Raw genomic sequence first — 23,040 nt, 5'->3', positions numbered from 1 at the left:
ACATACTGCTAAAGTTGTTATGAATTATCAGTCTAGTCCAGTATTTTACTTTTCCAAGTTCCTCCTTCTTTTGCACTCATTTTGATCCTTCAAAGCAATCTTCCTTTTCAATTGCAAGTATAATTCCTACTGTTATGTTGTCCTCAGTGACAATTTTTCAACATAATTTCAATAGTGCATGAGAATATGGTCAATACGCCATTTACTTCTATCTCCTTTGTCCTTTCATAAGAAAATTCTTAAGAAAATAGGATATAAAATCAGTGTTTCAATCCTTCCATTAACCACCCCCACTAACTCCTACTTGCTTGTAGTAAGAAGTCACAATTCCCAGCCTTGAACACAACTGTGGGCTCAAACATTTTGGTATTCAAGTTTTATTTTGTTTAGTACTGGGTTAGATTTCTTGAATTTAAAATCTGGTCTTTCTCTTTCCTTCTTCATTGCCTATATCAATCATTATAACTATTAAATTTGAACCTTTGGGTACTTTTCCCATGAAAAGTAGCAAGATAATGCACAGTTATGTCTGTCTTTTCCCTACTTTTGTGTGGACTCCCAACTGTCTGCAAACTTTTCATTTCTGGAATAATTACATATACTTTCTTTCTTCTGAACATAATTTCATTTATTTAGAAACTGTTCTGTTCTGCTGCTGTCCTTAGTCCTCTATATATTGTTTGGAGATGTAATTTGAGAGGCCTGTTTTTCAAATTAGGACAGTTACTGCACTGATGAATGCTAATTACTTTGATCCAAATATCTTTTTATTCTGGACTATATCATTCCAGCTAAGGGTTTTTCCACTGCTAATGTTAAGTTTCTAATGGATCTTAGGACAGATCTCTTCACTACTGATAGTGATTCCTGAAATCCCATGAGGATGTGAAAGCCAAACCACATAAACCAAATGAAATTGTGATTCTGATTTTCTGATGGATGTTCTGACCTGGACATATGCATTTCTAATGAAAGGAAAAATAAGGAAAACATTTTAAGTTATTTTGTATTGCTTCTTAAGCTGTTAACTATATCCTGATCTTTTGTATATCTCTTAATCACCTTTTGAAAAATTAAATCCTAACTTATAAAAGAAAAATCTAATAAAATTATTTTTGTACAAAAGGTTTCCATACTGAGTTTGTTCTCTAGAAGTTAGTAATGATTATTTTTTTTAAAGTATCATCAGTACAGTAGCACATCATTGCACATTGTTAAGTTTTCACATGTGAGCACAATCACTACTTCCAGTTCTCCACCCATTATAAGAACTTAGTTATGTCATTGTCATAAATGAACAAACACAGGGTTTGTAAATGAATCTAATATATTAAAACTAATCTCAACGTTTGGTTAAGGAATGCACGCTGTGTTAGATCATTATTATTGCTTGTATATTTTCAGTATATTCAGTATATATATTCAGTATATATATCAGTTTGTATATTTAATAAGCACTACATATATTAGTAATGCTAATATTGTCACTATTAGTACAGTAAAACTAGTATATTTTAGTGTTAGTTTTAAGAATAGATGGCATTTCTGACATAATAAACATGTATATTTCTGTACCAATTTCCTGGTTCACAATAAATGAATAATGATTTAGACTAGTTTTAAATGATTCAGTAGTTTCGCCACTACTTTGAATAATAAGAAATCCATGGATCTGATCACATGATAAAATTCATGTGGTTATTTCCTGTTCTTCAGGCTAAAATATATTTGTTCACATAAGTAGACTGTGTATTTATGGGAACCAGATACTATCCCGAGAATAACAATAATATAATGTGAAGAGACAAGTATGGTAGGGTTACTAGAGAGCAGTTTCAATGCTTTTCATAGACAAAGAAGTTTGATTCTATTGATCTAAAAAAATTAGACATTTTAAAGCCAACTAAAATAAAGAACTCACCAAGTTGTTTGGTTTTTTTTTTACTGCAAGAATTCAATGCAACATGAGGTAACTTTCTTAATTTAAAAAAAAGTCTTTCAGGGTGTTTTTTTGCAGAGCTTCTGGGCCCTGCTTGAAAGCACACAGCATTCTACTGGAAAACACACTACATTTATATTATACTACTATTTCAATAGAATGGTAGACCTTTTCCTTCATTTCTCACTCCACCCCCACACCTCCCCCTTAATTAACTTCTCTAATTCTAGAGGAGCATCATTGCCATCTGTAGACACGTTACATTTTGTAATGCACCAACCATGAGTGTTGCCATTCTAAGCCACTGATTTATAATGTCCCAAAAAGGATCTGTTGAACAATCTTTAAAAAAATTTATTAGTGTCAAGTCATTTTCATGTCTTATATACAAATACATCATTCTATAAAATATTTTTGTTGTTTTTCTTTTTAACTTTCTTTTATTAATCCGACATGTTTTTAGTCCAGTCTCTCACAGCTTTGCTGGGGCTTTTCCCAAGAAGAAGCAGTAACAACTGTTTGTATATAAGAACTGGCTTCAGACAAAAAACCTGCTTGTTCCCCATGAGATGTAATTTATTCCTGCTTTTAACTTAGTACACTTCATTTTCCTTTGTGTACATTGTCAGTTTCGGTAGTTAATGCACTGCATGGCATAAAGTGCAGTACTTTGGCTTTATCTCCTGCTTTGTTCTCTCCACAGCCTACAAAACCCAGCTTACAACAAAGACACAAAGGCAGAGTCAGCATATTTACTGCTTATATTACTAGGTTCTATTTGCCACACTGTCATAAAATCATTTACCTACCTGCAACCAGATTTATCTGTCTGTGAAATGCTTACCTTGTTTTATGAATATTTCTTAGTAGTTATGTGAAGTTTAATTCCTTTTTTCCTCCAGAATTCCATACTATTATGGGCCTTTTATAAACAGATATCTCTTCAAGAAAGTGTACTGGAGGGTTAGGTATACTTTTATTTTAAGATTCAGTGTTTTGACCTCAAACTTACCTCACATAGTTGAAATACCTACTATAGTCATATATCTATGCAATCACAGAATTATACATACCAGTGACTTGCAGTTAACAAATTTTCCTCTCCAGTGTGTTCTGCACACAGGAAATAGTCAAACACTTCAATTGTGAGCTGAATAGTCTAATATTAAATTTTTATACCTGTTAAATCACTTTTTAAAACATGAACTTATAAATATCTTGATCCAGTTTATTTTGAATAAATTTACTGAAGAAGAACCAATTAAGTATACATCTATACAGACAGGCAGAAATAAATATGTCTTTATATGTGCATATATTTATGTTGCAGAGGAATTACAGAATTCCCAGACTTGGAATTTAGTAACAACCTCTTTAGTCTTTACCTATCATGACAAAATATGGAAAAATAACTCAATATCCTCCCACATAAAAAAAGCAGAGATGCATTTTGTGCATGCAAAAGAAGTACCTAGAGTGTAGTTCACTGTGCACTTGTCTGACCAAAATGTTCATCAATTCAAAAGAGTGGAAAGATAAAACATCTTGTTAAAAATGTGAGGAGAAGTTTTATACTGGCAAATATTTCGTATCTATATGTATTGGCAATAGTGAAAAAAAATTAACTGAACTTGTAGGCATATAAATAAAATTATATTTTGGTTTTGCAATTTCAGAATTCTAAAAAAAAAAAAAAAAAAAAAAAGAGTTTTAGAATGAAGATGCTTAAAACATCCATTTTACCCTGGCATAAGAAAAATATGAAAGTCAGAATACTTCCTTGATTATGAAAGTGTCTAATTATTGTAACCTTTATAAAATGACAATATTATATATAAATGTAACTTTATTTATTAGCCTCAGTAAATTATTCATAGCTTGCTGCATTATGGAGAATCTGCAAGCTGCAACATTATCTCAGGAATAGGTGATATGATAAAGCTGCTGTCATGTTTTGCTGTTGAAAACAACCTTATCAAAATTAATTTGTCAGGGAAGAAGACTTTATTTAAAAACTAGTCATGGGTTGTACACAGTGTAATTGACCACAACATAATAAATCCAGTTTGGTTTTCTTTTAATTATTTTTGCACTCCTTCTAAAGCTAATAAAATTTTAAGTATTTTAATGTGTATTAGAATATGCAAATGACAGATGAAAAGCTTTGTGCATTTGAACTATGTTCACTGAGAAACAGGATATGAAATAAAGCAATTGCTATGTATGTGCACTTATTTTGCAATACAATGCTATGGAGATTAGTAAAGAAAAAGGAACCCATCTGAGGAATAACTTTTCCTAATGAATAAAATCTGGCCCCCAAATGTATAACTTAAAAAAAATACAAATATCGGTGTTATGCACCAAACTGAAACCGCAAGCACGTAATGGGGTCTTATGTATGGATGTTTGTAGCAATACAAAACACTGTTGATTCCAATGAAATTCCTCACATCAATCTGTGAGAACTGTATTACTAAAACAAAAGCATGACATCCTCCTAATCTCTTCATTCAAAGTGAAGGCAATGTAAAAAGAATGATCTAAATGAAAATTACTCTCCAAATTTGATTGTTCTGAATTACAAGTGGTGGTAGATGACAATGACATTTACACACAGATGACCCTGCTGACATATAAGCATGTTTTAAGTTCAGAGCTTTGTTCAGTTTATTTCCTATAGGTAAAAAAACCCAAACACACAGAGAAAGAGTTTAATATTGAATAAACTATACTTTTTTGCTATTGGGGCTTTTTTCTAACCATCAGACAATGACATTTCTTAGGTCATGGCATTTAAACACTCTCTATTACCCCAATACAACTATTTATATTAAAATTAACACCCAGTATATGCATGTCCGGAAGAGACCTGCCATGTACAAAAAACCCATAGTCAAGTTGTTTAGTGTTGAGAAAAACTAGCTCTTACATGTAGACTCTCAAAACTAAACACCACTTCACTTGTTTGTCCCCAGATTCTCTGTTTTAGATGTAATAACCATTGGTAGGGAACAATAAGACATTTATCAGAGGAACTCTTTAGTTTAATCAAAGAGAGTCTCCATGGCAATGAGAAAGCGATAAGAAGCTCATTAGTGGGTAATCACCTTTAACAACCTTCTGCAGAACTCTGTGTTGGATAATTGCATTAGACAAAATTAGGACAAGTTCATTAGAATGGAACCACAAGGGTCTCTGTATTAAATGTAAAGTTAGATGTTTCTGATATCAAACATACACTTGTAGAAGTACTATTGAAAATAATTAGTTAATTTTTTTTTTTATTGAACATAGAACAAAAATACCTTAACAGTAATTTCGTGCATTAAGCCTTTAAGACATTATGCCTGACGTTAAAAATTAAATCAAGAATGTGTTACATTCCTAGGTTGTATTTCAATAATTCATAGCCACCGTTATTAAAATGTGTACCTTGGGGTTTGTTTGTTGTGGTTTTTTTAATTTGTCAAGCTTTTACCACTTAGGTTCTTCACTGCTATTGATTAGAGAACTGTCCTCTCCAGAAAGTGTTTTCCTTCTGCATGATTTTCTACAGTAAATCCAGTCACCTTTTCATCCTCTTTCATATACACTGAAAAGTTTGAGTTTCTAGACAAAATTAATTTTGAAACCTAACAGAACTTGTTTCCTCTTTTTCTGAATCCTTTCCAAACTGTCAAATCTGTTTTGTCCTAGAGACTGACACTATTCAGATAATGACGTCTCTAATCATGAATAAAAAGAAATGTGTTTTTCATATTCTTATGTGACAGTCTTCTGCTTACACATTAGACTTATGTTTAAGCACAGGACTATTTTGGGAGCTTATCATTCTGATTCAAATTTACACTCTGTATTTTCACATCCCCTTGGAATAAAAACAAAATTATCCAAAGTTATACTGAAAAATGTTATGTAAAAAGAATGCATGTGTAACACTGTGACTGTGATGACTGACTGACAGGTGGAAGAATAAGGTTCAAGTCTTTAATTTTCCTTATTTAACAGTACAATTTTAATGCTAATTCATTTCAAAATCGGCAGATCAAGAATTTGACCAATGGTCTACAGTGAAGTCCATTAGCCTTCTACTTTGTTACAAAAATTTTTGTGCAAGTTAATATAGTCTCATAAAATCTTTTTTATGATCACCTCCACAAACAAAATTTAGATTTATGTCTTGATTGTGTATCTTCTTCATTACTAAATAACATTTTTTCTGGGAAGTATGAGGGGAAGTTTCAGGACTTGCAAATAACTTTACTAGAAAATAGTATTATTAGTAATAACTGTATTTTCTTCAAGATCATGGATAAACATATTAAATAGCTCCAAGCCAAGAATAGGAAACAATATAATGGTATTTCCAATGGTGCACACTTCCCATATATAACTACTTTTTTGTGGTACTGGTTAACCAGGTTTTAAACCAACTGATTTTTTTTTTAATCAATTTTTTTATTAAAGTTTTTTAATTCAGTTGAAATGGTTTTGTAGCTTCTGCAAGACCACATCAAATTTTTTAGACAAATACAAATGTTGCATTCTGTAAAGTTAACCTGTGAATCCAGAAAAGGATCTCAAGCTTTCCTGACGTAACAGTGTTTCATCAAAATGCTATCTTTATTGTATTTGGATGTGTATAGTAGTGATAATTTCTCCATTTTGTCAGTTTAGGTCCTTTCATTACTCTGCAAACATTATTCCTCTCCAACAGTCTCAGAAAATAAGATTTACCCATAAAACATGATTCCCTAGTACTGCTATATTTCTCATGTGAACAAGGGAAAAGGATTTGACCTACAATATTTGTTAGAATACAAGGGATATCCTGTATAGAAATCATAAGATATCAAATCTGACTGAGTATGAGGGAAGTCCCTCTAACTTAATTGTTCTGGTTATTACAAACTTCTGTTTCCTCAAAATCCAAGTTAATACTTGACAGAAAGTCAGTCCTTAGGAAGTAGTAATGGATCCCAAATTCACATTCCCATAGCTGTAAATGCGTTGAACACAGTTATATCCTACTTGTTCCCAAGTTTCTAGTTCTTATTTCATGACAAAGATTTTAAAATAAATTAGAAATATCATTGTAATAGGATATTGACTTAAAAACTAGTAGATGTATATGCTGAGATACATCATGTATATAAGCAAGAAATCAAAATATTCAGAAAGGCTTTTCTTTCTTTAATCACAGTCTAAAAATCAATACTTAAACCAGAGATTTAAAGTTGTTCATACTAATAAATATATATATATATCTGAGAACATTACTGTAGCATTTCTCTTACCTCTACAGATAGGAACTGGGAAGTCCCATGATGCTGTGTTCACAGAGTTAGCTATGCAAGTAAGCTGAGGGTGGCCATCCAAAATATATCCAGTTACGCAGCTGTATCTGATTTTGTCACCAACATCAAATCTTGTACCATACAAGATACCCTTTGGTGGAACTCCTGGATTGCCACAGGAACTACTCTGTAATTCTGGAGAAGACATATTTTTATTACTTTTAGGTTTTTCATAAATCAGTACTAAATTTTACTGAAGAATATAGGACACAGTAATTATGGCAAAGTTGGGCAGATACTGTGTTTTCATGGATATTATATAACACTTATCACTGAAAAGCCATTACTGACTTAGTCTATTAATTATCTGCTTATCTACCCACATATTCAAAGGTAAAATATTATATGAAAATGAGCAAAAAGTTTTCCTTAAGCTCCAGCTATAGATATATTAATATTTTATTCTTAATTGACAGCAAAGAACTCATTACATAGGAAGAAGAAACAAAGGAAGTTGATTTATTTCTGACTTTCAAGTTATACAAATGCAAAACAGTAAACAGATATAATACAGACAAGAACGAACATCAGATTTGAATCAACCAAAATTTGGAAAAATAAATGCAAGTACTCAAGACAGAGAACTAGGAGAAGGTTTTAACAAACATAAGCCTAGGCATGACCAGGAAGCTGTTGAATGATTTAACAGATTTTAGATGATGAGGCAAAAGTGATGAGATACTGCAGGTAACTGATTTCTGAGCAAGGGATTAGTTAATATAAATATATGGAATATCATAGATCTGGGTGGTTTCAGCTCTAATGCAGAGCTTTAAACCATTGAGAATCCAAAAGGAGTTGTGTGTCTGCTATTAGTTTGATCTCTGAGGACATTAATTAGAGCTCAGTTTTACTGGGTGGTACTCACACTCCAACTGTGAACCCTTTTGACTGATGTTTCAGTATCATAAATAGCTTGATTACAATCTCCCATCATTTACTGCTGAAGTCCTTTAGTTAATGGACATAAAAAGATAGATGTTTTACGAGTGTGAGCAAAAGAGGTTTCATGATCTCATCTGGAGCTCTTCAAAGCTTCTACCAAGTATACTTACCCACCTAACACTAAAAAAAAAAGGGGCAAATCAAGTAAGCCTGTGCTTGGAGTCATAACAAATTTACCTAATCTACAAAGGAAACAAGATGGAAGAACAGAAGGGTATATATGTATTATCTTATTTTCTTTACCTGAGTGCCCTGTAACTAAATTATTCTGCTGCATCCCTGATGTGCTCATGAGTGTGTGCACACAGGTACAAACACATGCACGCACACACACACATATACAAACTCATACATAAATATCATATGGAAAAAATAATTTGAGCTGTTATAGTAGGTTTCAGTTAAAGATATAAATGGTTATCAAAACAAGCCAGTATGGCTCATGAGATTCATTATATTGTCAAACTTCAATGCCAAGAACTACCAAAAACTGATACGTTATAGATTTCTGATACCAGCCGTGTAAGAAAACGATGTAACAGTTACTAGAAGGAAGGATCCGGTAGTCACATATATATACGATATATGTGTTATACATGTCTATACATATATATGCTACATATAAAATATATGCTAACAACATCTCCATCTGCAAGATTTGCTGTACCAACCATGTTTTGATGTGAGTATGTTAAAGAAGTAGATTAATTGCTGATGTTGCTGCTATTGCTTTCTTTCTCTTACATAATATACTCTGTGGATCTGGATTTGACTTTGATTGCCTTGCACAAGGACACAACACAGAAGTAAGAAGGTAGCCTGTCTCATCTTGGTCACTTCAAAGCTTAAGTCATTGATATTCTTATTACTGCTTTATCAGACTAAGTGTTATGTTCTCCAACAAAACGCCCCTGTCCTCAAATCTGCTTGCAAGCTTTACAAAGCAGACAATGCTGCAGTTGACTCCTGCATATTTGTTCAAAGGGATTCTTCCTAAATCCTTTAAAGGTTTTCAAGGCCACTCAGGTTACCATTTATCATCATAGCATGTCAAAATAGAAGTAAGAATATCATCCTGTGGATTCTGGTTATCTTATGAATCATATTCTATTAACTTGAAAACTCTGTCCGTACACAGTGTTTTTATTTTCAGCTTCCCCAAGAAGATGAAATCTTTCAGAGGCCTGTCTTTCGCAGTGCTTTGTAAAAGGGTCACAGAAAGATTCCCTGTCCTTTGAAATGAATATAAAGATTAGTGATGCCTTTAACAGTCATTGCCTAAAATTGCTTGCTTTACTCTTACTGCTGTCTCATCAAGAATTACCCACAGAAAGCAATATATTCTTATGGAATTATATTATATTTTAAAGCACTAATTAAAAATCACCCTCCTTCTAAAATAAAACTCATTTTCCTGCTGCAGTACTATATGACTCGTCTAAAAATAATACTTGGCATTTTCCATTAACTTTTTAGTATTATGAAAGTGGCTAGTGTGTTACTACTTCTAAACCTTCAAGTCATTTTGTTCCTTATTCTAGATAAGACAGCAGAAAATAAATTGTGCAATTTAAAATATATTCGTTTCTTCTGTGTGTATTTTAATTTTGAACATATACAAATGCATTATTTTGCGGGGGCAGGGGGATGTAATTCACCAACTGCATTAGTCTTCTTTAATAGGTAGCGTCTATTTTCAAACTGAATGTGACACTGCACTACCAACTCCTTGCCAGTTAAAGCTATGGATTGTTACCTTGAGATTGTCATCTGTCAGGGAACACAGGAATTGCCAAACTAATTCGTAATTTTCATTCAGCTCCGCAGTTTCTTGACTTCAGTGTCATTCTGATATTCAGGAATGACATGAAACATGGAAAAGTATTTCCTTTTAAATTTGCCACATTGTAATTTGGTTGAAGCACTCCTTGTTCATGTACTTTGAAAATAATCATAACTTAATATTTTACACCATCCAACTTTTTGACATTTTTATTGTGTATTGTTGCACATCTCATTTTTAATGTAAGCTGTCCTAATTGTTTCAATCTCCAGTAAGAGTTTTCTTTGCTCTAGATTTGTCAGTTATGCCTGAAATCATGTGCATGTTTTGCTCGCACAAGACCAAAATGCTTTTTTAAATCTATTCCACCTGTAAGTGAGGTATGTTCAACCTTATTTGTCCTCTGTTTTAAACAAGAGGATAAAAAACCAAGATCAAAATATCCGTTGATGTTTTTCAATAAGTTGCTATTTCATTAATTTCTATTAATGTCAACGGAAATTCTGTTCAAAGACTGTGGGTAAAACATGCCTCAGAGAGTTCTGCTTAGTAGGAATGGACACACTCCTTTAAAGAGTTTAATTAGCAGAAATTCAGCCACTTATGATTACTAATTTAAAAGCTATTCAAATTATATCATATTAAATATAATGTCTTTGTAACAATACTTTCAAAAATAAGGCTTACAGAAGTTGATTCTCTTTCTCAGCATTCCTTAAAGGAGAAACAAGTCATAACCAGATGTGGAAATTCAAATTTACTTTCAAATTTTTATTCAGATTTTAAGCCAGTATATTTTTTTTAATGTTATTTATAAAATCAAGAGTAGCACCAGTCCTCCCTAAAGTGTTTAAGCATGAAAATTGTAGTTTAATGTCCAAATAGCCAGAACAAGTGTTTGCAAATATACCAGTTAAAAATGCATTTGTCATATCATTGCATTGCTTTCAGCTTGGTGAAAACTATTTGTATTTTCTCTGTTGAAGATTAATGTTCTTCACACACTAAATTTGATATTAGATATTCGAAATTTAGGAACTTTTGTCTTTTTAAAGGGTTGACCCACATCTTTATCACTGCTTTTGTTCACAGCTACTACAAATTATTATGATCCCATTTTTCCCAACGTAAAGTGAGAAACACTGTCAATATCAAATATATATCTTCATGAGCACTCACTCAGTGAAAAACCTATGAAATATCCCAATAGAAGCTAGTATTTGTTTCTTTTTTATTTTTCATATTTTTTGCTTTTGAAATTGGATACTTCTAGTATCCCTACACTGTCAGTTTGGATATCTCCCTCCCTGCATTACTGAATGGCTCTAGTCCTAGACTGATTGTTCACTTGTGGCTACTATTCCAAACAGTAATTCCTCTGCCAGACAAACCTGAGTATGGTCCAGGGAATACTCCGTTCTAGGTACCACTCCAGCTGTCTTTTGGGACAGGACTTGGTGTAACTGGAAATACCAGAACATGGCTGTACACAGATATCCCTTGGAAAAGCAATGCATATGTAGTTTGTGTTATTGACAAGCAAGAATGTTTTGGTACTGAGGACTGAAGACTGATTTCAGAAGCGTGCATGCAGTATGTGTGTGGATGTAATGAGTGCTATACATTCCAAGGGTCACAAATATTAAGAAAGATAATAGATTTGTAACAATATGAAGTTGCCTGAAATTCAGGTGTCTAAAATTCACCTATATCAAAACTTCTAATGGTTCATTTTAGTTGTACGTAGTTTTCCAGAGTTTTTATAAACTAAAAAACTCAGATGCATAGTCTCTACATCATAATATTCTGCTTTTTTCCTCAAAAAGGTATATTTTGCTTACTTTTCTATTCTGTCCTCATTCATGTTGTTCTGAATATATGAGTACCTGTCCCACTTGAGTTTACAGAGTGAGGGAAACCACAAGGAAAATTTGGAGTAGGCAGTATCAGTGCAGTGAAGGCAAAAAATTAAAGACTTAATACCTAAGTGGCAAATTAACTGTATAAATATGTAAGGTTCAGAGAGCAAAGAAAGAGACATTATAAATAAATGCTTCGAAAGATCTACCATGAGCAATACAGATTTCTTAAAACAGAGATTAAATGAAAAAAAGTCCCCTCCCCCAAAATCCAGGTCTGTCCTTTGTAGCAATTCAATAAAAGTGGTTATTCCTTTATTCCAACAGATCTCTTACCTCAAGATACAAGTGCAGAATGAAGATTCACTATTCTGAAATTCACATTTGTTTAGCAGTAATAGAAATAACAGTTTGTCTAACAAACAAGACTTCTCTGAAGTTTTTGGTTTGCTTTCTGCATTTTTTGTGTCAGTCAGAAGAGACTGTCATATTCTGCTGTCTATCTATAAACAGGTAGGCATAAGGCAGTGTGGGAAAGATTTCTTTTTTTCCCCTAAAGAAAAACAAAGTAAAGAATGTTTTTTCTTCTCCTGTTCTTAATTGCTTTTTCTTGATAGAGAAATATCTTTGCAACAGTAATCTCACTGAGAGTCTCTACTGTTCACTAAAGATAATACAGCTAATTTCATTACATAGTTTCTTACATAATTTTTAATGAATGACATAATTTTGCTTTTTTTCTTCTCTTTGAAATTATTTCCATGCCAAGAAAATGACAGAAGAACTTGATTATCTGAAATAAAGCCACTGATTAGATAAGGGTGTTTTTTAAAATTCTGTCCTGAGAGAACTTTAAGTGTGGATTTTTATACTGAGTTTGATTTTGGTTCTAAGTACATTGAAACAATCACTGCATTTGCCTTCTTTGCAAGTAACACAAGAATGTTTCTATTTCTAGAATTAAAGTGATATGTTATTTGTATAGGAACAAGCCCATTTTAGCATTAAGTAAATTAGAACTGCACTAATACAACTGTTCCACAAGCAAGGGAAAAACAAGAAGGAAAAGCAAGAAGGGCAACAAAAAGCTCTCCAAGATTTGTAAAGGACTCAAGTGACAATTGTAGTACTATACTGTAGTAACACTGACACAGTGAGCATGACAAATGGAATAGAAGAAATGGTCCAGTGTCTGCAGTAGATTCCTTTCACATGCAATACACTATTTGGAATATCTCTTCAAATCAGTCAAAGCCACAGAACAGCACTGGAGGGCTAAAAGACCATGCAGAAATACAATGGCAGTCACTAATTTTACCATATGACAACATAATCCAGCACCAAGTGAAATCAACAGAAAGATTACTATAGTCTTTGGTAAATGTCATTAAATCTGACATTTCCCCATCAGACACACTTCTAAAGTTTAACCTGAAGGGAATGACAAACAGGTAAATAGTTAGCTAGGAGAGCAGCACAAGCTACCCTTGTTTACCTTTACCAGATTCCACTTAACTTCAAGTAAATTCCTTGGGGTTTAGCACCAGCTAAACCCCAAGTATGGCTGGAAGGTAAATTCACATAGTGCATGGACTGAGAAAGCCCATTGGAGACGACATGAAGTTTTGGAATGGGACTAGAGTTGCTAGCGTCACAAAGATTGTTCCATCCACACCGTTCCAAAAATGGAAATACCTCCTCAGCGGAAATTCCACCTCAAAAAAATGGAATACCTTATCAGTATCGTTCAAAGCCTGAGGTCTGCCTCATGATCTGCCACATGTGGTAGTTGTTCAACTTCCCAAGTGGATGAAGCCCAGACAGATGCACCCTGCCTGCCATGCAGTGGCTGCGTAGAGATGTCCATATATGAGTCATAACAGCATTGTTCCACTTAGACTCAGCACTTTTTTTTGACACAGCTGTATTCTGTAGGCAGCTGGGAAGAGGCTGTTGTATTTACAAAGCAAAGTTTATTTCAGAGCCTGGAACAATCTAAAATAAAATGTAATCCTAAACCCTATACCACTTCAGTGTTCCTTCTGCAGTATGTATTTCTTACTATGACTTTTAGAGTTATGTAAAAGAATTTAAACTTCAATTTCTGAATTTTTATGCTAAGTAATATCTAATAGTGTTATTTATTTTAATTCTGCACTTTCCCCAATGCCTCACCTCTTTTTGCCTTATTAAATGTTGCATTGTTCCTCACTGGCTGTCCTTACCTGGAGAATTTACAGTAACCTAAGACAGAAAAATCTAACTTAATTTAGGGAAATGCACTTTACCCACTAAAGGAGGATGTCACAGCACAGACAAGTTGTGCGGTATTATATAGACAGTGTCACCACACAAATTTTAGTCAAGAATAGATACATATGTAAAATGAATTTAAAATATTTTATCATTATTCTATCATTAATTTAACAATTTGATGTGCTGTCATATCTAGATTCGGGGTTCCCTTTTTGCAAGACATAACACAAATATTGGGAAGATGTATAGTTTTTATATTTAGGATGATAGGCATACTGAAAGCAGAGAACAGAATGAAATAAAACACATTTTGTGGAAAAGTACTGGGACTTCTTAAGTAGACAAGAAGAAATGTAAGAGTTCACAGGTGAGCATTGGTAGGCATTGCTAATTAGTGAATTGGATCTTAAACTGTTTTAAAGGCTAATGTGAAAGATTTATGGTTTAAATGATTATAAACTAGAGACTGGCTAGTCTTAAAAAGAAAGTACACGACATCTCTTTCAGCTTCCTGTTGGCAAAGGTCATCTGAACTGAGCAGTATATAGTCTGAGGGTACACACACATGTTCATGGCCCATCAACCATGCCTCACTTCCCACTCATTAGTTAAGGTTTCCCCACAACAGGTCTTTTTCACAAATTGTGTCTTAAAATTGAAGGCAGAGAACTGTTTGTTGAACTTTTCAACATTTTTCAAAACAAAAGAGAAAAATTATTTCTGCTACAGTGGATCAATCGGGGTCTAAACCTAGAATTTAAAATATAAGATGTGTATATGGGATGTGTCATGGACACACCATTATAAAGTGGCATAAAAGGGCACAAAGAAAATCAGTTTTCTCCTCACGAAAGGGACTATGACACAAGAGAACTGGGCACTAGGTGGCACCTGAAACATTCAGAGATGTTCTATGACCTGGCAGAGCAACAAAAATTTCCTTCCATATGTATCTGTGGTAACATAAAATTCCATCTTTTTATGTATATTATATATGCTTGGCATATGTATATGTTGGTACATACATACTTATATGTAGAATTACTAGTAGTGCCCTGTTAGAAGTACAAATTTTAATACAATCGGATCGCTTCATTGACTACCTGCTTGTTTTTCACAAAGGACATGTTATCTCTTACAGTGAAAGTTCAATCTGTTTTACACCATTATTGCTGGTATGAAGGGTTTCTTAACAATGTTGTTTACAGAAAACATGTTTACAAATTTTGAGCTATATCCTTGTACTTATTTTCTAAAAGTTTCTGGTTTTGCTATTTTGACAAAAGAAAGGCCTAATTCTTTAGTTTACACTTTAAAAGCTTTATGGTTTAGAATTTTGCTTTAGAAGACTGAACAATTATTATCTCCAAAATATTTATCACATTGTTTTTCCCATGCACCATTTCTTGATAGAATTAATTTTATCACTGTATTTGATGACAAAGGGTCATAAGATGTCATAAGGACATTACCAAAATCTTCACAGGTCTTTTCTTTTTTATGCTTCATAGTAAATCTCAACTGGCAGGTTGAGAATACTGCTCAGTAGGTAGGATATGGAGTGGTTAGGCAGTACCTTTCTTTAATCAAGACTAGATTGCTGCAATTGCTTTTCTGAATGTCCTGGTTTCAGCCAGGACAGAGTTAATTTTCTTCTTAGTAGCTGGTGCAGTGCTGTGTTTGGGATTTGGTGTGAGAACAATGCTGAGAGCACACTGATGTTTTTAGTTGTTGCTGGGTGATGTTTATACTAAGTCAAGGACTTCTCAGTTTCTCAGGCCCTGCCAGTGGGAGGGCTGGAGGGGCATGAAAAACTGGGCCAGGATGGGTGACCCAAACTAGCCAAACAGGTATTCCATACCATATGACGTCAAGCTGAGTATATAAACTGGGGGAAGAAGAAGGAAGAGGGGAGACATTCACAGTGATGGTGTTTGTCTTCCTGAGTAACAGTTACACAAGACAGAGCCCTGCTTTCCTGGGGACGGCTGAACACCTGCCTGCCCATGGGAAGTAGTGAATGAATTCCTTGTCTTGCTTTGCTTGTGTGCACAGCTTTTGCTTTACCTGTTAAACTGTCTTTATTTCAAACCACAAGTTTTCTCACTTTTACTCTTCCAGTTCTCTCCCCCTTCCCCATGCAGGGGAAGTGAGCAAGTGGCTGTGTGGGGCTGAGTTGCGGTCTGGGGTTAAACCATGACACCTTTAAAAAAAATCTCCTTTAGAAAACACAAACTCTATCCTTTTATGTGTCTCAAAGTATCAGCACATCAGGTGAAATTTAAAATTCTTAATCTCACCTTCCTTTTAAAGTATTTTCATGAATGCTTCATGACCCACCAACACATTATTCAGACTATGTATGGATATGGTAGAGCTTCTTCAGTTAGCCATTGCATAGCTGTCATTAATATGTCTTCATACTCTCAAGAGTGTACACTTGTGGTAATGTATAAATAAATGTAAAGTACAAATGTTAAATTCTCAAATACATATCTTATTGTGAATCAAAATATTTTTATTAAAATGCTAATATAAAATCTCCACTTCATATCAGGATGGAAGAGTAATCCCTTCTCTTTACAGCAAAATATATTCAAGGTTCCTGCATTCAGAATACAGTTGAAAATACTGCTGATATATTAAGCAAGGGAAAGTTTATAATTAAAAGAGTACAGCAAATCATAGTAAAACTGGTTTATTTTGCTTATTGTTCTCAGTGTTTATGATATGACTCAGAAATACATAAAAAATGTAGGTCTTGCATAATAAAGTGCTATTCTCAGAGTCATTTTTCTAACCACAATCATACTTTTAAGGTCTGAAGCAGATGGCTACCTAATAAAGTTGGTTTTATTAGAAATGGTCTCTTTGGTTAATGTTCATCTCAGGTATAATATGAATTTTTCATTAAAAATGTCCAGACACGACTGCATTTAAAAATACTGGGTCAAGGATATATGCATGATTCTGCTTTTAATGGTACTTACCCTGATAATTTTGCAGTGCTGGATTGCGTTATGGCCTAATGACTCTACTGCATAAGGTGAAATAATACATTACTGATCTTGTCCAAATTACTTACACGATGAATCATTAATCCAGAAAGTCAGTGTGATCGAAATAATGGGTAGTAATGTGAATGAATAAACATCTGCAACAGGACAGTCATCAAGAACAAGCACAAAACCTTTGAATAACTTATATTCCATAAAACTCAGTGCTGAGCTGTGCACCCACAATACTGTACCTTCCAAAAGTCAGCTTTCCACATGGGAGGAAAAACAAATTCTACTCCAAACACAAAAGCATTGTTTGTTTTTTCCATCTACTCCACCTTTCTTTTTCACTTTTAGCAAGAATTCTCAGATATCCCTCAGTTGGGAAGCAGTTATCTGTAATTTTTATCTCATTTCAGCATGATGCTATCATTTCCCTTTTGCAAGAATTAACATTAGTGTTGGTATTCAGTATTCTATTATCACCTTTGTTGCATGGGCTTGTGCATTTCTCAGAGAACACCTCTTGAGCCTCAATATTTGTGTGCTTTGCCTTATGCTGGGAGGAAGTTCCCTGGCACATTGGGGAAAATATTTTCAGAATTTTCAAGCATGGAAGAAATAGTACTGTATTTTCTGATGAAACATATGATATCTTTACGCAAGAATGATTTAAAATGTCTGAAAAAAGAACTCAATGTACCAACCTTCATCTATAAGCAAGTATCACTTGGCACAGGGGAAACCGCTTTATACAAGCTGTGCTTTGTGAGGCTTGGTGAAAAATGCTTAGTTATAATTTTTTTCTTTCTAATAGTGAAAACCTAAATGATATAGTAATGCATATGATTCAGTACACTACTGTCTCTGGGGTATGGATTGTTATGGGTATCTTTTTTTTTTTAAGAGGTTTTAAAATCAGAAAGGACTGTTTGTAATTTCTACTCTGAATCTTGCAGGAGCAGAGATCAAACAGTTTCCTTAGTTATTCCTGGATCAAAATAATCGTGTTTGAGACGTAAGCAGTAAAAGGCATTTAATCTTATTTGATAAATATGGTGATGGATAGTGTCTGCAAAGTATTTCATGTGATATAGACATATTAACTTTCTTCCTTCAAAGCCTCCCTTTTTAACCAACAAAATCTTGAACTTATACAGTCAGCCTTCTCTCAAATCATGTTAGCAGCCAGAATAACAGCTACTTTTATCCCCATCCCTTCAGGTTACCTGCTGTGAGTCATCCCTCTTTTGACTAATCTGTTATTGGAATGAGTAGAAATGGTCATAATTTGACGGGAGAGAAAGATTTATCATTAAAATAACTCAAGATTTGAATTAACATTTCATTAAACATCTGTGTAGGCCACTGTTTCTCTGGCTATCTCTACATGACAGGTTAATACTGAAAGAGCCATGCTAGTCATGTCTCTGAATGTACTGGTATTTTATATCGAGAAACGACTTGAACACCCCTTCAGTTTCTACTTTTAAATACTTTCAATATTCTGTGCTTTTATTGAGAGAAAGAAAAATGTTCTAGGATAAGGTAAGTTTAACAGCCTGCTGCAGTCCCGCACAAATCACTGTTTGACAGAGCTTATGAAGTGTTCCTTGTGGTGGTAATTCACTGAAAGATCATGTATCTTATAGAGATCTTTGCAATACTTCTTTAAAGAGTGACAGATTGGTATGTTAGAAGAGCTAAACAGCGTCAAAGAAATATATGTTATACAAGTAGGCTGTTAGCATAGTGTGAAATGGCAAGGAGTACGCAGAAATGTATCTTCAGGTCTATATCTGACATGTTCAATCATGTGATATATAATTCTACTTTAATGTATAAGGAGGAGAAAAATTGTAAGTGTCAATTGATGGATGAAAAAAATCTTTTCAGCGTTAATTTTCCATTTTTAGGGGAAAGGTGCTAATGAACTGATAAACATTTCAGTTTGATTTCCCCTCCTTTTTCCCCTGCAAAATAGAGGTGGAAAAGAAAACTGAGGAGAAAGATCTATTTTTTTGTTTCTCAAGTTTGAAAGATATTTTCAATCAGGGAAAAAGTCTATTTCCATCAGACATTTTTGTAACAAGTAGAGCACTTTTGCAGTTAATGTTGACTTGGTTGTCAGATATTTACTGTGTTAATGTTCTGACTAGGTATAAATAGAAGGCTGTAAGGGAAAACAAAGGAGTCAAGGGCAAGGAAATCTATGCATGTTCAGACTTCTTAGTTTAGGTCTCAACATTCTGAATGCTCAACCCAGCATTCAGTTGTGATAATTTTGGCAGTGAACTTTCTGGATGTTAATGACACCTTAGCTAACTAATAGATGTTAGTTAGTATATGAGCATCTGGAAATCCTGAAATAACTTTTCTTCTTTATCAGTTATATCTAATTAAATATTTACTAACAGACATATGACACTACTAGACAGGACTACAATGTTGATGTGCATCTGGAAATCCTGAAATAACTTTTCTTCTCTATCAACTATATCTAATTAAATATTTACTAACAGACTTATGACACTACCTAGACAGGACTACAATGTTGATGTGATGTCTGTAGTGTCTACCTTGTTTCAAGGAAAATCAAGCAGGTGTTCAACATGGCATATTTTATTTCCTCTATACATTTGTTATACTATGAAAAATGAAAATTGAATTATAAACTCTCAGTTATACTAGATTAGTGTGTTTATATAAGATGAATTTTTTTAGTATTACTTTTATGCCTCCATTTCTGCAGTAGTTTATTCCATTTTAAATCTCTCACTCAAGTCCTGTAATGCTCTACTTTCTCTAACATCAGCAACCTTTGCACAAAGATACTGGGAATATGCTGGTGCAGGAGCGGGCTGGAAATTAGGACCATGCATGGCAATCAGTTAGCTGAGGGGAATGTGCTCAACGAACCCTGGGAGGACAAGGAGTGTGAATAGACACAACAATTAACATGATGAGTCATGCTGAGAGAGCACAGGGGAGTGGGGGATGGATGACACCAAGGAAAGGTAACACCTTGCTGTTAATTGATGGTAGTTAACCACCAATCAGGGATTGCCTAGTATGCACGGCTTAGCTTAAAGAACCAATCTGTTTAAAAAGCGCAGCTTCTGAAACTATATATAAACTCGTGTTTCTGTCCAATAAATGGACCTTTGCTTGCATCAAGCTGTGTCCTGTCTCTTCATTCACCTCATGTTGGGACATAAGAAACAAATGTATAGCCTCTTAACTGGAATCAGTCTGTGTATTTCTACTTTCCAATGTTATTTTTACAAGAGGATTTAAGTATGAAGTCTACAATCACGATGGAGTTGAATACTGTAAAAAGGTAACAAAACGTAAATTAATCAGATCTACAAACAGGAGATGAATTGGAGATTAGCATGTCAAATTTATATTGTGATCCCACTAGTTCACGGTTATAAAAAGCATTTTTCAATACAACTCAGAAACCTTACGGGGCTCCCTGTTGTAATTAGTTCTGTGACATACCAAAAAATAGATTGAGAGTAGGCAAAAAAAATACTTATTTGTTTACAGTATTTCATTTGCTTTGTGAAACAAAAGATATTCTGAAACACATAATGAATCAGTGTAATCAGGAGTTACAAGTCTTCTTAGCAGCTGTTTCATGAAGGATGATATTACTGGCATTGCTACATTTCTAAGATAAGTAAAGCCTTCCTTTCCAATTACTTAGTTATTAAAACTTTCTGTTGTTTGGTTGTGTTTGGAAAAAACTTAACTGTGTGAATAGATACTCAAGTTCCAGGTGACTAAGGACTTAATGTTCTTGGTAGTGAAGAGTATTATGACTGAATAAAGAAATAAAACTTTTAATTATTTTCATTTCCTGTATTTCTGGGTGTTTGTTTAAAGACATTGTATTTAGATACTTATTTTAAACTTAAGCAAAAATGTCTCAGAAGTAGTTTGTTTTCTGGGAATAGACAAGTCAAATGTACTTTTAGTTATGCAAAGCCAAACTTTGGTATAATCATTTGTCTTGGAAAAGTATATTCATTTCTCTGCTCTTTCTACTTCAGTCTTTACTGGGATCAGTCTGGTGATTGTGGTTAAAATAGAAAACAATCCACAGAACCCTTCATGAATTTGACTGCATCATCAGCTGCATGGAATTCTGTTTGCTCTTCAAAAGTCAGTGCTTTTTTCAGCATTATAATCCTCTAGCTCATAGCCGAAACTGGAGTTTCAAGTATCAGCAGTGTCCAGAAATGCCAATTATTGTTTATAACTACAACTATTTTCAATTTGTACATGTCAGTATCAAATGACAGAGTATCAAATGACACTGAAGTGGCCTTTTTAACCTCAGAATTGAACTAAAGCTCAAGTTTTTAATAAGGGCTTAGAAATGGATGTCAAGGCAACCTCAAATACATACCACTCTGCATATCAAGTTCAAGAAATCGAATTCTACCGCTTCAATTCCTAGTAAAATAATTTCCTAAATGCCATTCACTTCTGATTGATAATAGATTCATTCTATAAATTGTAGTCCTGGCTAATACTGGATCCATTTGAAAGACCTGATGATAATTACATCATCTTCACTTAACAATGTAATTAATGTCTTTTTCATATCTCTACAACCTAAAATTCTTTAATTCACGGGATCCTGATTGCTTCCAGTTTAAGAAAGAATGTTTTCACTTAAACATCTCCCTATCCTTAACAACTGGAATAAGCATACATAGCATGTGGAGTATATAACAGACATGTTTCACAACACAAGCTTTCCTTTTGAACATTAACCAGCTAGAGCTTTTTTTCCAGCATCATTATTATCTGTTAAAAGACCAAGCAAAAAAAGACCTAAGTTATGAAACAAATCTGTACATCTGTATGTTCTTATCAGCTCTTTCTCATATTATTATTTTTTGTTATCTATTTTCATTGTGGAAACCACACTAGCTTCAAGTTATTTTAGATGAATTTAAATTATCTGAGTCAACAGTTTCCAAGATATACAGTTGAGGATGATAACACAATTACCAGCATATCTGGAGTGCTCACATAGTGTTTTTTTTCTAAAAGACTAATATCTTAATTTCTTAAGGATGATGCTGCTCATTTAATGACTAGTTTAGATCTGTAGTGTTAATTGTACAATAAGTAGATGACAGGCATTACCCAGCTACCTTTGATACTGTGGCAGATATTTTACTATCTAATGATTTTATAGGTGGTAACCAAAATTAATGAAGGAAAAGTACAATTTTTGTTCAGTTACAAATTTTACCCATTAGGCATGAATTTTGTAGTTTTCAAGAAAACTCAAGGAATTTTAAAAAAATAGAATTATGAAGGGAGAAATAATTTTTAAGTTAAACAAAGCACCAGGAAGTTGTGATTGGCAGAGTAAAATATAATTATCAAGAAAATCCATCAAAAGAAACTTATTATTCCATTTCTTCTTATTTTACCAGTTGTCTTCTGGCTTCTGTAAGAGGCAAGACTGAGTTTCTGCAACTTCATTCTCCTTTACTTCAGAAGTACTACCTCACAGTCAGAACCAGTAGTATAGTCCTTGTGCTGTGTCATAGCTGCTCTGGAAAAAGGTGTCAGCAGCAGAGGAGACCTGGTCCTCACCTCACCTCAGTTCCAGCATTTGGTCTCATTCAGCTTGGGGAAACAGTGAGAAGTCTTTATCATAAATGCATAGAGGTTTCATTCCAGTGGTTTGAAAAGGTACAGTCCTTGTCTGCTAACAGTAGGAGATCTGGAAGTGACATGGGCCATTTCATAACCACAGGATTTGAGAGGTTAAAGTACTTCCCTGTTTCCTAGAAAGTCTCACTAAGCCTGAGCTATCTACAGTCATTTAGTATGATAGCCGTAGTCAGACAAGGTAATAAAAGGCACA

General features: G+C 33.8%; 1 protein-coding gene across 3 annotated transcripts in view; it reads right to left on the bottom strand.

Annotated features, from left to right (window-relative positions):
• The window catches only part of CSMD3 (CUB and Sushi multiple domains 3), a 726,530-nt gene that overhangs the window by 560,549 nt on the left and 142,941 nt on the right, over positions 1-23,040 (bottom strand). For all 3 annotated transcript variants that reach the window (XM_055706136.1, XM_055706138.1, XM_055706139.1), the window contains exon 4: positions 7,240-7,434. In XM_055706136.1, the coding sequence (XP_055562111.1) occupies positions 7,240-7,434 (195 nt within the window). The remainder of the gene's footprint in view (positions 1-7,239; positions 7,435-23,040) is intronic.

This window comes from Falco cherrug, chromosome 3, assembly GCF_023634085.1.
Source record: "Falco cherrug isolate bFalChe1 chromosome 3, bFalChe1.pri, whole genome shotgun sequence".
In the NCBI taxonomy this organism is placed as follows: Eukaryota; Metazoa; Chordata; class Aves; order Falconiformes; family Falconidae; genus Falco; species Falco cherrug.
The sequence above is the reverse complement of the archived record's forward strand: the minus strand, read 5'-3'. Positions and strand labels throughout refer to the sequence as shown.